The sequence below is a fragment of the Myxocyprinus asiaticus genome, chromosome 40 (genome assembly GCF_019703515.2).
Source record: "Myxocyprinus asiaticus isolate MX2 ecotype Aquarium Trade chromosome 40, UBuf_Myxa_2, whole genome shotgun sequence".
Taxonomy (NCBI): domain Eukaryota; kingdom Metazoa; phylum Chordata; class Actinopteri; order Cypriniformes; family Catostomidae; genus Myxocyprinus; species Myxocyprinus asiaticus.
In genome coordinates, this window is record NC_059383.1 from 839,233 (window position 1) to 855,384 (window position 16,152).

A 16,152-nucleotide genomic window follows, 5' to 3' on the forward strand; every position below is an offset into this window, starting at 1 on the left:
TTCTTCCTGTCGAGTGCTCAAATAATATCTTTCTCTGAAGCGTCTATCAGCCAGGATCAAAAGTCAATTCCTCTGGTTTACGAACGTTGCATGATGGTCAGTCCGTGACAATCCAGGCCGGCAATTCGGGCCATGTAAGCTTTTAAGTGTGTGTGCGAGCAACTTCAAAGTAAAAACACTTATTGTGCGCTGAGTAAATGTCATGTTCACTGTGCACTGTATGTATAATTGGTTTGATTCGGTCTTTTGAGAAAATACAATTACTAATGCGAAAATGCCATCCATGGTTGCTAGATGATTGTGTGCACTGTTATTTCCTTTTTTTAAATTTTTAAAAAAGAAATTTTATCCCCTTTTCTCCCAGTTTGGAATGCCCAATTCCCACTACTTGGTAGGTCCTCGTGGTCCGCGTCAATACTCGCGGAGCAACCCAGGCCACCGTTATTTCCTTTTTTCTAATATCTTCTAAAATTGGATGACTAAACAGAAATAAATTACTATCTACCATTTAAAAATGTATCTTATTTTATTTTTTTTAAAGATTGTTTTTACAAAGTTAAAGTTGTGAGTGAAATTGAGTAAATATAGTGCTAAAGATTTATTTTTTTTTAAGCAATTTTATGTATACATATGTTATTTACTATATTAAATTGTGTGATTATTTATTTATATATATATATATATATATATATATATATATATATATATATATATATATATATATATATATATATATATATATCGGCATTATATTGGCAACTGTGCTCTTTAGATATCGGCATCGGCCATTTAAAAAAAAACTCATGTCGGTCGACCACTAATAAATATACACATGGCGGCCAAAAGTTTGGAATAATGTACAGATTTTGCTCTTATGGAAAGAAATTGGTACTTTTATTCACCAAAGTGGCATTCAGCTGATCACAATGTATAGTCAGGACATTAATAACATGAAAAATTACTATTACAATTTGAAAAAAATGTTCAGAACTTCTTAAACTACTTCAAAGAGTTCTCATCAAAAAATCCTCCACGTGCAGCAATGACAGCTTTGCAGATCCTTGGCATTCTAGCTGTCAGTTTGTCCAGATGCTCGGGTGACTTTTCACCCCACGCTTCCTGTATCACTCGCCATAGATGTGGCTGTCTTGTCGGGCACTTCTCACGCACCTTACAGTCTAGCTGATCCCACAAAAGCTCAATGGGGTTAAGATCCATAACACTCTTTTCCAATTATCTGTTGTCCAATTTCTGTGTTTCTTTGCCCACTCTAACCTTTTCTCTCTTTTTTTTCTGTTTGAAAAGTGGCTTTTTCATAGCAATTCTTCCCGTAAGGCCTGCACCCCTGAGTCTTCTCTTTACTGTTGTACATGAAACTGGTGTTGAGCGGGTAGAATTCAATGAAGCTGTCAGCTGAGGACATGTGAGGCGTCTATTTCTCAAACTAGAGACTCTGATGAACTTATCCTCTTGTTTAGTTGTACATCTGGCCTTCCACATGTCTTTCTGTCTTTGTTAGAGCTAGTTGTCCTTTGTCTTTGAAGACTGTAGTGTACACCTTTGTCTGAAATCTTCATTTTTTTGGCAATTTCAAGCATTGTATAGCCTTCATTCCTCAAAACAATGATTGACTGACAAGTTTCTAGAGAAATCTGTTTCTTTTTTTTTGCCATTTTTGTCCTAATATTGACCTTATGACATGCCAGTCTATTGCATATTGTGGCAACTCAAAAACAAAGGCAAAGACAATGTTAAGCTTCATTTAACAAACCAAATAGCTTTCAACTGTGTTTGATATAATGGCAAGTGATTTTCTAGTACCAAATTAGCAATTTAGCATGATTACTCAAGGTGTTGGAGTGATGGCTGCTGGAAATGGGACTTGTCTAGATTTGATCAAAAATGACTTTTTTCAAATAGTGATGGTGCTGTTTTTTTACATCAGTAATGCCCTGACTATACTTTTTGATCAGTTGAATGCCACTTTGGTGAATTAAAGCACCAATTTCCTTCCAAAATGGCAAAATCTGTACATTATTCCGAACTTTTGGCCGCCAGTGTATATATTTTAGATTTAGTGATTTCATTTGTATGCTCGCTTAACGTAGGCATAGGACGCCACACATATTTAATAGAACAGACTCTAAAATAATAATAAAAAAAAAACATTTTCAATCTCCACGATGCACATCATCACATATTTGAACGTGATATATCATGCCATGATAAACACCCCTAGTAAACATTTTACAGTAACTTCATCTGATATAGAAAATCTGTGTGCACCGCGATTGGTACACACGAGTAATGTTCGATTCACTAAAGCATGACAACCAATATAAGAAGCTTCAACACTACCATAAAACATATACAAGCATTTAAGCAGGTAAACAACTTGGCCAAACAGTTTAAGCTGTTACAAATCCATTAGGGGAGTGATATTATTTTATTTATTTTTATTCCCGCATGATTGATTACAGCAGTGGGCGATCATGTGCTTGGCAATCAAAGTGCTACTGAGGCAGATTGCTTGATTGGTTACAGCCATGGCTAATACCGTGCTTGGCTACAGCATAGTGACTTTGCGTCTGACAGGTATGCAGCGTGAAGGGCTCTGAAGAAGCAGTGCTCATGAAACTTCTCATTCAGTCTATTATTAGGCCATTATTGTTGTCTTTTCTGATTTAAAAAAAAATAATAATAAATAAAAATCTTGCTCAGCAGTTTAAATACTAATTATAAATCTGCTTTGTTCTTATAAATCTGCTTTGTTCTTATAATTCTTAAACATTCTACTGAAGTCAGTAGATTTGTAGACATGCACATTTTAATAAGAGAAAGGTAAAGATGTTCTTGAAACTCATTATTATTAGACTATTGTCTTTTGGATGAAAAGTCATGCTTAGCAGTTCACAAACTAAATTAAAATTATAGATCCTCTTTGTTATTATAATGTTTAAACACTATAAAGTCTCTTAGTAGATTTTGGTTGTAAACGAGTCAAAATACCACAACAAAATACCCCTTATTTTTGCAGCTAATTCTGCACAGTTATGCTAAAATTGCTGGAATTGGTGCTTTTCAGCTTATTCGTAAAAAAAAAAAAAAAAAATCCCAGAAAGCACGTTCGTGGACCAGTGATTGCCTCTCCTTTTTCGCTCCTCATGAGTTTACATCCCCAGCACACAAGCCGACTGCCACCAATGGCGACTTGATTTTAAATTATTGTCGCAGTCATTTATTAAATGCAACCATTTTAGTCTCAGCCTGGAGCTCTGTTTTAAGTCATTTATTTTGGAAATTCTTTTTGAATCGATCTTACAGCATGGCTACTATGATCTCCCTTCAAAGTGCCCACTGGAGGCTAATTTATCTCATTTGTAATGCAGGGACACATGGCGAATGCTAGAAATTTTCATTTTTGGACATTGTAGTTTGTAAATCATTCACACCTGTGATACATTGATGTGCCTCTAATTACTATTCTTTTGTCCATTTGACTAATCCTCCAATCTGTCTGCCATATTAACACTCATAGAAATGTATATCACCCAACGTCAATCTTTTCCGTAGCAATAAATGTATTTTCTTAAACAAGTATAAAAAAAAGATCTTGCGTTGATTATTAATATTTTCACACATTGCATTATAAAATAAAATAAGAGGAAAACAGATGCATACTATGGCAAAGGTTAGCATGCTAGAATTAGCAATATGAACACAGGATGTAAACATTACAAATTACACATTATCTATTGCACGTATCTTTCAAGTATCAAGTTGTAATAAGGGCTTCTTTTACTGATCTCGTGTGGATTCCATTCATAGAATGAAGCAGAAAGAATTATTTTTTTGAATATGCAGTCACAATAAACACAATGGATAACATACATCTGATCTGCACCAAAATCAACACATAAAGAATGTAAGAAATGCACGTGGCTATAAAGTTTTCCATGTTGTTGTGATTGTTGTGTGGGTCTTGCTGTAGCTTACTTCGTTGCACTACTATTACGCAAAAGGTCAACTGGAAAATGTCTACGTCACTTCCTCAGCTGACGTCCTTCACCTATTCAGTTGTGCATAGTGTCATTTATACTTGGACGGAGAGGTGAAGACTGCAGCTTGACAATGCAAAAACCTGCAGAAGTTTGATTATAACTGCCCATGTAAACTTAATCAGTGAAATATCTAATTAAAGGTGCAAGATGCCTCTGTGGCTTAGCATGGCAATACAAACCACCAGCTTCTGTGGGTTATTATATTCAATTCATTGTAGGTAAATTTCTGCTATATAAAATACAGTATTACTGTACTATAACTAAAATGGACATAACCAAACATTAATGTAGAAAAATATGACGTTCAATTCTGATGACATTTAGGAGTACTATTTTTGTGTTTTCATAAGTATGTGAAGCATTCATGTAACTGTTGCCAAAAGCTTTTCTAAAAGACGTAGAGGCCGTTCGGACTGAACACGTTCTTGTGCAAAAAAATAAATACAAATAAATAAATAAACAAGATACAGTGCTGCAAACAGAGCACAACATAGGGGTCTTGAGATGCATGTTTAACAGTTGAAGTGCTTGACAAAATAACTTTTTGACACTGAAAACAGCTACTGTATACATGGCGCAATGGTCAAAGATGTCCGTCTAGCACATTTACATAGGAAAACAACTGAGACAGCATGTGCAGATGCAAAAACACAGAGGCACAAAGCACCAGTTGAAGTACCTTAAAGTGACCTCTGGAAAAAGTAGTCTCTTGTTTCAAATCATTGTCAGTAAATATCCACTTCATCCCGCAATGTTCTTCGAAATCCTGATACTGTTTTACTAAGTGAGAAACCGCTGCAGATGATTCGGTGAGATAGCGATCTGAACAAATCAAAATGTATCTTACACATTGGGCTAATTTACTGAAAATAATAGACTCAAAAGAATGATTCGTTCCTGAATTCGGCATCACTAATTTTAATTTCACACAGCCGACACAGAAATATGGGAAACCATCAAGAAATCAAGCCATCAAAAAATGTTTTTCAGACAAGTCCGAGTGCTCATGGTAAATGGTATAGGCCATTTCAAGGACTTGAACATTTCTTGCTAGTAGTTAAACTCATTCAAAAAAACAGCGGGCGGCACTTCATTCATAGTGACTTTGACACGATTAATGTTACTAACTTTAGAACGACTGTCATATGATTATTAAAATGTGGACCATATTGTTTGATGGCTGGATGATCTCTGGATGCCTGGAACTAACAGAAATTAAAGTGTTTAGATCTCCGAAAAAGCAAGCACAAATGGACGCATTGAAGCTTTGGACACTGCAGTGAAGCAAGAGCTGGATACATGCACTAATAACAACTGTAACAAATTTTATCTCTGGTAGGTGAATGACATTTGTGCAAAATAATTATACGTTTGAGAGGTAGAGTTCTAAAAGTGACTAGATTGCCCTCATTATAATGAATGAAGCGGTGTAAGTAATTTAAATTTACATTTGGTCATTTAGCAGATGCTTTGTTACAAAACAACTTACAAATGAGGAACATAAGCAGTTTGTCAAACAAGTCAACAATAACTGCAGTATCAAACTGCTAAGTTCTCAGAATAGCTGGAGAAGTACATAAGCTAGCGCAGAAGCAAGAGACAAAGTATTTTTATAATTAAAGAAATCCTAACCTTGTCTGCAGGTCATGCATACAGCTTTATTGAACGGCTTCATTAACTATAGTAGGAGCTATCCAATATTCCTGATCTTTCCGCTGAAGAAATAATTGTGAACTTCTAAACTGTGATACAATTTCATCGCCTCTCTCACGTAGATGTTTGTTACCAACAACACATCTGGATAAGTCATTTCAGGTAAACGTTTGATGTTCTTTGAGAAAATATGTTGACTCAGACTTTTTTAAAGGATCCCGTTATGATACCGAAAATGATTCAGGGTCAGTAGCGTTCTAATTCCTTTGTTATTGTTTACATACTTATAATAATTACATATAGTCCACACTTGTTCGAGTCTGAATCAAGACGTCCAAATGCTCCTGAGTCCGTTAAAGTTTGTTTATTGACTTTTCAGCATTATTACAGGTTCTTCAAGACGTTAGTCAATGAAGAACACTGAATTATTTTGCTGTTACAATAAAATGTTAAAACTAATTAAACCACAATTTAAATTTTTTTTAAAAACATACAATATTAAGATATACAAATTACTAATCTAACACCCCATTTTACAAAGGTGATTTCTAAAATCCACAATCATTTAGAAGTCTGCACATATAGGGAATGGGTGATCTCTGATATCTCTCAGTTCGACATCTTGGAATTGTCAGTTTGAGTTCCTTGTCTGGTGATCTGTAAGCTCCTCTCTAAGGGGGTGGGGGGGGGGGTAGCCATTCTCTGAAACTAGACTTAAATAGCTTTCTAGCAAAGTCAAGACTGTTAAATTCGTCTCACTGCTAGGGTGCACAGTCCAAGGAGACAGAGCATCTGAGTACCCTAAATACCTTTTGACCAAGTAAAATTTTACAGACCCGTTTCTGCACACTTTACAGCCTTTTAACTTGATCTGCAGTCAAAGAACTGTCCCAAACAGGAACTGCATACTCCAGCACAGGGCACATATATCCTAGATGGTAGATGGTAACCAGTTCAGGGTCTCGGACACCACATTTCTTTAACCGACGGAGAACAAAAAGCTTTTTGTTGGCCGAGGTCAACATGTGATTCACTTGACTATCCCATCTCAAATCGCTCTGGATGGTGACCCCCAGAACTTTAACAATGTCACGTACTTCCAAGACGTTCAGTTCAATAAATAGTAATGGCCAAACCGGTACCTGTCTCATACTAGTGACATGTAAAACCTTGCATTTCTTTGGGTTGAGTTTCATTTTGTGCTCCTATACCCAAACATCAAGACCATTCAATGTCTGTTGGAGGGTACAGGGTAGTTGAGGATTCCACCTCTGAGCCATAGTCATCATCCACATATTTCCAGTGGTCTATTTCATCCTGGAGTGCACTGTTGATCAGTGCTAGGAAGATTATGTAATATAGTTCCCTGTGTGACTCCACATGAGGGGTATTCCCAATCAGAAAAATATCCCTGATAACGCACTTTCTGACGATGGTTGGTCATAAAACTACAAATCCATGGAATAAGGCAAGGTCTTACTCCAAGATCAAGAAGGTAGTGTACTGCTACCGTATGGTCTACAGCATCAATTGCCTTGGCAAAATCAGTTGTGATTTAATGTGCACACTGAACACGACACATCGCTGGCCTTATACACAAAATCCATTATACTGACTAGATTGTGTGTTGTGGAATGGTTTTGTCGACTGCCAAACTGCATAGGATCTAGATTTGGTGTAATATCATTCAAGATCCACTGCGCAGCAAATTTCTCAAACATTTTTGAAAGCTGAGATGTTAGTGAAATTGGCCTCAATTCCTCAATATTCGGGGGGGAAAGATTTTGGTATGAGAACGACAGTAGCCTCTTTCCATTGTCTAGGAACAACCCCTTCCACAAAAATGCTGTTGATGATGTCACAAATAGGATTGCTGATTTCACATGCAAACTCCTTCAATATTCTTGGGAATCATATCTGGGCCAGGGGATTTTTAGCAATTAATAGAAGACAATCTGCTGTATACATCCCAGACTGGAATAGTGACAATGGAAAGGACGGAAGACAAGAAGGTAAATCTGTACATTTAATGGGCGGAAAAGACTGGTACACTTTAACAAACTTTGTGTTAATTACATTAGCAATTGTCACAAAGTCCTGAGGATCAATTCCTGGAACATCAATTTGATCCGCCTTTTCAACTGATTTACATATCGATTAAATTCTACCGTGCCAAGCTCTAGGATTCCCTTTTGTCATGCCTTCCACTTTTGATTTGTAAAAGTACTTTTTTGCCACATATATTTCCCTTTGGACCTTGTTTCTATAAAACTTGGTCAGGACACTTGATTTTCCAGCCTTAAAGGCTTTTTGTCTCTTTGGATTAAGCGCTTAATCTTAGGAGTGATCCATGGTTTATCTGAAGGATAGATTTTTACTGTCTTCATAGGGAAATGTTTATCAGTTTCAGGCACAATAGTATTATAAAAGACATTGGCTTTTTCATGGTACCGATTGCTTAATTTACGTCCTGCCATGAATGAGTAGTAATCTATCGACCAAACCCATTCAGGCTAGACTCACTCATAGGTCGTACTACCCTCTTATTGCACTGGGGTGGTCTTAATTGTGCTTTAAGGGCTCCAAAGGACACAATTATGGTCACTTGAACTAACTGGGGTGGGGGGGAGAATTTCAGGTTTCATCTACACTGATTTTATATTGGTGATAATCATGTCAAGAATCGCTTCATCTCTAGTGTGTTTTGGACTACTTGGCAGAGTTTATCTAAACAGATATCATGGACTCTGAGATGATGATTAAAATCTCCAAGTATAATAAGTCCAATATCTTGGTACATAGTACGAAGCAGATCAGATGAGGCTATTAAATGCTCAATGAGTTCATCCTGATGTAATGACTGTGGCGGTGATTACACCACACACACACACAGCAATAGCTGATATATGCCGCAGAAGTCTCAGAGGTCTCACCTTCACCCACAAACATTCAAGATGGTCTGGAACACTAATACAAGTTAAAGGATATGATGGGACACTTCGTGTGGTTCGGCATTTAGAAAATAAAGTGTATCTATCGATACCCAATAATTCCTCAGGCATGTGGGGAGTAAACCAAGACTCTGAAATTGCAGCCACATCCACATGGTTTTTCATCAAGATGACTTGAAACTCATCAGTCTTATTTACAAGAGATCTGGGATTCGTCATCATAAAAGTTGGTAGCATAGCATGATTAGATGGTCTTTTATGCTCTACCATAACTTTAATCAGGCTAGGTTCTGGTTTGTCCCCATTCCTCAATCCAACCAATTGTGGTCTAATGCAGTCAAGTCTTCTGCCATCAACATCTTGCGCAAAATATTCTTACACCCTCTGCATCCTCTTTTTCTGGTTGGTATCTGTGCTACTACTATTCTATTTAAGATCTTTCTAAGCCAAGGGCTTGGTAGTGGAGCAGATTGCTTGAGCCTTTTCAAAAATTCCATAGAATACTTCAAGACAGCTTCCATTTCTCCTGTTATCGAAAAGATTACCCCAAACTGAGACCAAGACCATAACAATATTGTCTCAAGACTGAGACTGAGACCAAAACAGAGTACTACCACACTGCTGTGCAGTATAAGACTAATCTGGAATGTGTTCTCTGTGTTCAGGGCGTTTGGATGAGAAGAAAGCCCCAGATGCAGACCTGAAGTGAGTTTATACATGATCAGTTATTTAATGATCAGTTATTTAACCGTTTTATCTCAATGGAGCTTCTAAACAGTCTTGAATGTGTATCTGCAGCATTTTTGATGACATCGGAGACTACATCCCCTCTACCTCCAAAAGTAGCAGAGACAAAGAGAAGGAGCGCTACCGTGAAAAAGAGAGGGAGAGAGAGAAGGATCGTGAGCGGGAGAAGGAGAGAGAGAGAGATGAAGAGAAAAGACGACACAATTACTTTGAGAAGCCTCAAGCTGATGAGGAGGTCAGCTAATCATTTGTGTCCACCTTTAAAGAAAACATTCACATCTACTCAAACTATTTATGCACATCTATAAATGTGAAGCTATGAAGATCTATAAGGAGTAAATCTGTAAATGTCACTTTAATGTGTGATGATTTTTTATTTTTTTTCTTAGGCCATGGACATTGATAAAGGTATGTGTTCACAATCACATTTTGGTTTAAATATGGTTGAATTCAGTAACTTCAGTGTTTTGTGAGAACAAAAGTCTCAAGCATACAATACTCACCCTGTTTAAAGCTCCAGTCTTTATTCATTGTAATTGCATGAAAATGAGCTATATGAGCAGTGTTACTCAAAAAAGGTCATTTACTACAGATTACTAGGGCTATCGATTTAACTTGTTAATTCTGTGTGATTAATTTATATAAAAAATATCTATGTAAATAAATGTCTCCAGACCGTAATAAGGAAAATTCTTACTAGGGATGCACCAATATGGAAATTTTGGCCGATACAATAACCGATAATTCAGTGTATTTGGAGGCCGATAACTGATATATTTGCCGATAAATCTGTATCTGGATATAAATCTACATTTTGTGTCTGATTACAAAAACAAAAGCCTTACCTTATAAAGCCACATTAGAAACACTTCTAATGAAATCAATCATGTAAAGTGGATTTTTATTTTAAAACTTCAATTGCAGAAATCAAGGAATCTGCAAGAAACATCTAAAACTTTTAAATAATTTACCAAATGTAGCCTAATTTGAACCAGTTAAATAAAGACATTTTACATTCCTATGGCCAAATTCCTTTTATTTAAAAAGAGCATAATGACTCTGCAATTTAAAATTACTTTGACGAGTGAGCTACTTTTATAAATGCAGTGCAATGCACTTGATTCAAACCTGTGAAAAGATCAAACTAAGGAATGCAAACAGGTCTCAAACTCACTGTAAACACAACAATATGCTTTAACATACAAAACAAACAAAATGCATGTGACAAATAAATACTGTATAATGGAGTGTTTACTCAGATCCTGTATGATCCTTTAAAACAAAGCCAGAAGACACCAATCAAAACCCACATGGCGAGTAGCATGTGCCTGAAAAAGCCATAATTTATTGGTTTTAATATATATCGGCCAAATGTTCTTATCTGACTGATAACCAATAACTTAAAAATTCACATTTATCGGCCGATACCGATATGGCCGCAGATATATTGTGCATCCCTAATTCCTACCATCAGAGCAATTGAAGCTTGAAGTACCACCCGTTTTCTCCTGGGGACAGTAAGTGAAACTCCAGCTGTTTGGTAGTGATGGGAAGATCGTATCATTTTACTGACTTGAATCTCTGAGTCTCGTTCAGCAAAATGAACAAATCTTTATTCAAGTAATTCCGTTCATTTGAGCAGAATTAAATAAAAATGCTACATTTTCAATAGCCAAATCCCCCCCAACACGTCTACTTATGCAAACTTTGATTATAGTCCCAATAAGGAAAAATTGATAATGCAGCCAAGGACAAATTATGAGAAACAGAAATGATTAGTTCACCTCTGGAATCTTGTCAGAGTCGTTCATTCTTTTGTCACGTGACAGCCGTATGTGCATAGCGTATTCGGCTGTCACGTGACAAAAGAACGAACGACTCAGACCAGAAGACTCGAGAGGTGAACTAATCATTTCTGTTTCCTGTGTGAGCAATGCATAGCGTATACAGTTTTCACGTAACAAACGAACGGAGGTTGCGCAATGCACGTGCACGGCCAACACAAAATGACCGAATCACTCTGAGACTGCTCGTTCTTCGAATCGTTCATGAACGACCCATCACTACTGTTTAGGCAACACACATCTTATACAGAGAACAAACCACACTTGCCCATAGCAGACAGCACAAGATGAGTCTCGTTCTTGGATTCAAACATTTTAATTGATTGACAGCCCAACAAATGACTAATTACCACTCTAAAATTGTTATCAGATCACTGACTTGATTGCTTCATCAAAGTAATCGCATTACTAATTACTTAAGTTACTTTCTAAAATACTTCTCAAAGAAAATCTTTTGCTTTTCCACTCAACTAATTCAGCAGTGTCTATTGTCCTCATTAGGTGGCACACAACCTTTAGACTCTACTGAAACGCAAACAGTTGTACAACCCCAATTCCGGAAACGTTGGATATATGGATAAATGCTCCTTTAATGCTAAACAAAAAGGAGTGATGCACGCTCCAAAAAAGTTGGGACATTCAAGTGTTTATCACTGTGTAAAATCACATTGTAATAACACATTAAGCTTTTGGGCTCTGAAGACACAAGTTTAAGCTTAGCAGGCAGAATTTTCCACCATTCAGGTCTTTAGCTGCTCAATTGTATGGAGCCTTCATTGACGTATTTTTCATAATGCACCACACATTCTCAATTGGTGACTGCTGGCAGGCAGAGGGTCAAAATCCTGGCAGCAGCATTCTGAATAAGCTGCAGGTGTCTAATGGTCTTGATTGGATATAAAACCTCTAATTCTCGTTATAGTTTTGAAATAATAGTAGGGTGATTTAGCTATTGCTTTGAAATTACTACTGATACTAGGGTCTGACTCCAAAGTGACACCAAGATTCCTAACTTGATTTTTTTTGTCTTTAGACCCTGGAATCAAGGTATGTATTCACCTTGGGAATTTTGTCTTTTTCAAATACAATGACCTCTATCTTGTCTTTGTTTAACTGAAGGAAGTTTCAGCACATCCAACTGTTAATTTTGTCAGTGCACTGGCACAGAGAGTCTATGGGGTTATAGTCATATGGCGATAGGGCTAGGTAAATCTGGGAGTCGTCTGCATAGCTATGGTACCCTGTTTAGTTATTTTTCATAATTTGGCCTTGTCGGAGCATATGCAGGTTGAACAGGAGCAGTGCAAGAATTGAGCCTTGTGGGACTCCACGCGTCATGGAGACCCACTCAGATTCATAGTTGCCCATGTTCACATAGTAACCCCTCCCTTGTAGATATTACCTGAACCACCTGAGGATTGTCCAAGAGAGCCCAACCAAGTTTTCCAGTCTGTCTATGAGAATGTTGGGGTCAACAGTGTCAAAGGCAGCACTGAGATTTAGTAATACCAGCACTGATATTTTGCCTGAATCGGTGTTTAGAGTTAGGGTTAATATATCATTAAGTATCTTGATGAGCGTCGTCTCTGTGCTGTGATGCTGCCGGAAACCAGACTAGAAATTGTCCAAGTAGCCGTATGAGTTTAAGAATTTGTTCAGCCGATTGAAAACAACCTTTCAATGATCTTGCCAATGAAAGTAAGATTTGAGATTAGTTTGTTATTGTTTAATATTGTGTTATTCATGTTACTCTTTTAGGAGGGGCTTAATAACTGCAGTTTTCAGGGACATTGGAAAAGTGCCTGAAAGGAGTGCGGCATTTACTATTTCTAAGAGATCGGTTTATAGACACTTATGCTGTATCTCCGTTTTCTTTCAGGTCCAGGCTCCATGAAGGACCAGATCAAGTTGATCAATGAGAAGTTTGCTGGAACCGCTCAGTGGCAGGGACAGGAACCATATCCTTCACATGACTGCTCATGGCAGCATTCACAACTGTGTTCAAAATATCAATACGACGATACATAGTCACATTCTCCTTTACTATGCGCATAACGATTAGGGGTGTAACAGTTCTCGGTAAAAAACTGAACCATATGGTTTGCCACCCACAGTTCGGTAAGCATTTGCACCGCGGTTCATCTCAAGTTTAATGACGCATCTGAATCATACATACATAAAGTGCCAAATAGACATGTGCACGTATAATCTCTGCTGATGCACCTGTATCGCTCTGTGGATGGAAACGCTCCACCTGTTTTTCACCTGGGTCAAATTACTACAGAGAGATGCTGTCCTATTAACTGTTAGTATGTTAAATCAGTTGATGACATCACAGTTCTGCACACGTTATTATGTAGTTGAAAATGGCAAGCGGAGAACACAAGCTGCAAGATAGAGAAGCCCCTGCGTCATTCAAGTCTCCTGTCTGGGAACTTTGTCATTTTAGCAATCACAACAGCGATGCTCAAAAAACATGACAAAACAGGCACTGTTTTAAGACGTTGCTTGACACGCATGCTGTATACTGGTAATACGATATTTGATTAGCTATTTATGCTGCCATAACCCGGGGATAGAATGCGAGCGGCACGCACAGAGCCTCAGTTGAGACCTAAACTGCACACACTGCCTTCCGTCTTTAAGCAGGCACTTGGTGCTAGTTAGGACAGACATGAAACGGTAACTAAAGCACTTGGGGTTGCCCTTCTCTTTTGATGAAAATGTGGGATTTCCATGTATGATTAAAATACTTAAGTCACGTTACGACATCCATTCTCGCATTCATTTTAATAGCAAGTGTACTTTTTCTATAGTGATGAATGTTGAATAAACATTGAGTTGAATTTGAAATGCGCTTTGAATGTAGCATAATCATTCAGTTATTAAATTAAAATGTTGATTTAGAAATTTTATTTATTTATTTTTTTTTATAGTTAAGGACCCTAGCGATAAATAACCATGGTTTTATTGTAGTAATATTGTAGTAACCATGACTGTAATAAGGACTGTTGTTACCATGGTTTTCTTTGCAGAAATAATGGTTTTGTTACTATTAACCATGGTTTTACTATAGTAATATTGTAGTAGCCATTACTGAAGTAACAATGACTGCTGTAACCATTATTTGTTTGGCAGAAATCAGTTTTTATATAATTAACCATTGTTTTACAATAGTAATACTGTAGTTTCCATATAGTAAATATGTTTTTACTATAGTATTGTAACCATGACAGTAATCATGTTAATTTTGTGGTTACTGTGATTTTTACTACAAATACCATGGTTAAACTATGGTTAACGTTGTTTAACCATGATGATTTGTAGTGACCAAATCCATGACCCTAAAACCATGATACAAACTGAACCATGAGAAATGTGAACCTTTACACCCCTAGTATCGATGCAGCTGTTTTCATATCGATATTAGGCAGCACTTTGAAAGTTTGAGAGTAGCCGCATCTATCACGCATCGCAAATTGGTTGTTTCAATTACTTAAACTGTATTAGACCACCTAATTTAAACCAAATGACAGATTCTTGCTATTGCCAGCTAAACTACCATCTAAAATATGTGCATTATGGCATTTTGCCAAAACCTGGCAGACTGGAGTTAGGCATTACTCATGCGATCTGAAATCTTGCAAAACTATAGCACTGGAGTAACACAACGAACCTCCATCTTCCAGTATGTCAAGATAAAGCTGGCTATTTGCAGTTCTTTTACTCACAACCAGGGTATGAAATTAATAGCCGGCAAATTTTGAAGAACAGACGAAAGAAAAGTCTTCAATGTGCATGTCTGATTCGCTGTTTGTTGAGGGGTTGAGAGGTGGATACATCAGTATTCCACAACAGATGGAATAATATAACTTATGATCAGTGGCTACTGATATCCATCTATACACCACCCGTAGTGTCTCAACTACTGCCTTGCATACCTGTAGAGTTTGCATTATGGTTATGTTGCCCATGGAGTCATGTGCCCTTAGCATCCTGATAGTAATTGTCCTGCAATTGTGAAGTGTTCCTGTGACACTGCAGATGTAGTTTTTGTCTTTAACTTTGAGCACTGGAAACAGACGTGAGGAAAAGAAACATCTTGGAGATTTCTTTGGGATGTCAAACAGTTATGCTGAATGCTACCCTGCCACGTGAGTTACACTATATTTGTGCCTATCAGGGCCTGAAATTTAGTGCAGGATTGCAAGTATTGCACACAATATTAATAATTCTCGCAAGTTCCATGTTCAAAATGTGGTGAATTCCCATGCACATTTATTCACTTTAACATGTAGGAATTCGTAAATGAATCCACACAGATGAACAAACTAAATGAGTACTGGTAATTCTGTTTCTATGAGACCGTTATTAAAAGAAGTCTGCTCTCTTTCATGAGTTGGATTGAGCAGCTCTTCAAATGCTTGAGTTAAATGTGGCCACGCTGTGAGGGGAGCCTTAAGACACTGTAAGAAAGCTGTCCAGTAATCTGGAAGAAAATTTGCCATTGGTTCCCTCTGAATTTTCCTATGGGTTTTTATAACAGCAGTTTTAGATTTTGAAGATATGTTTTGTTCTACATAACATAAATGCATACTTTCATCTCTCAAATGTGAATTTTAAAGCCATATTGAATAGCATACTTTTTTTAAACACGCAGTGGCTTCAAAATTAATTTTGAGGTATGAAAGTGTGCAACTTATGTTGTAGAACTTGACGGTTGAGCGTGACGGCTGAGCAATCTAGTTTTACTGCTTGATACAGTACCACTTGCTCATAAAACAGAGATCCATCTGACGTATACAGGTATTTTCTCTGCCTTGCGAATCATTTTAATAATAAAATGTAAGGATATATAAACAATCATTATTACATTTATTTAAATAATATATATAC

The 16,152-nt window shown here is 37.1% G+C and overlaps 1 protein-coding gene across 1 annotated transcript in view; it reads left to right on the forward strand.

Moving 5' to 3' along the window:
- The window catches only part of ik (IK cytokine), a 41,363-nt gene that overhangs the window by 19,248 nt on the left and 5,963 nt on the right, over positions 1–16,152 (forward strand). The window contains exons 11-15 of the mRNA XM_051680593.1: positions 9,331–9,370; positions 9,464–9,647; positions 9,802–9,820; positions 13,136–13,213; positions 15,329–15,410. Coding sequence (XP_051536553.1) covers positions 9,331–9,370; positions 9,464–9,647; positions 9,802–9,820; positions 13,136–13,213; positions 15,329–15,410 — 403 coding nt within the window. The remainder of the gene's footprint in view (positions 1–9,330; positions 9,371–9,463; positions 9,648–9,801; positions 9,821–13,135; positions 13,214–15,328; positions 15,411–16,152) is intronic.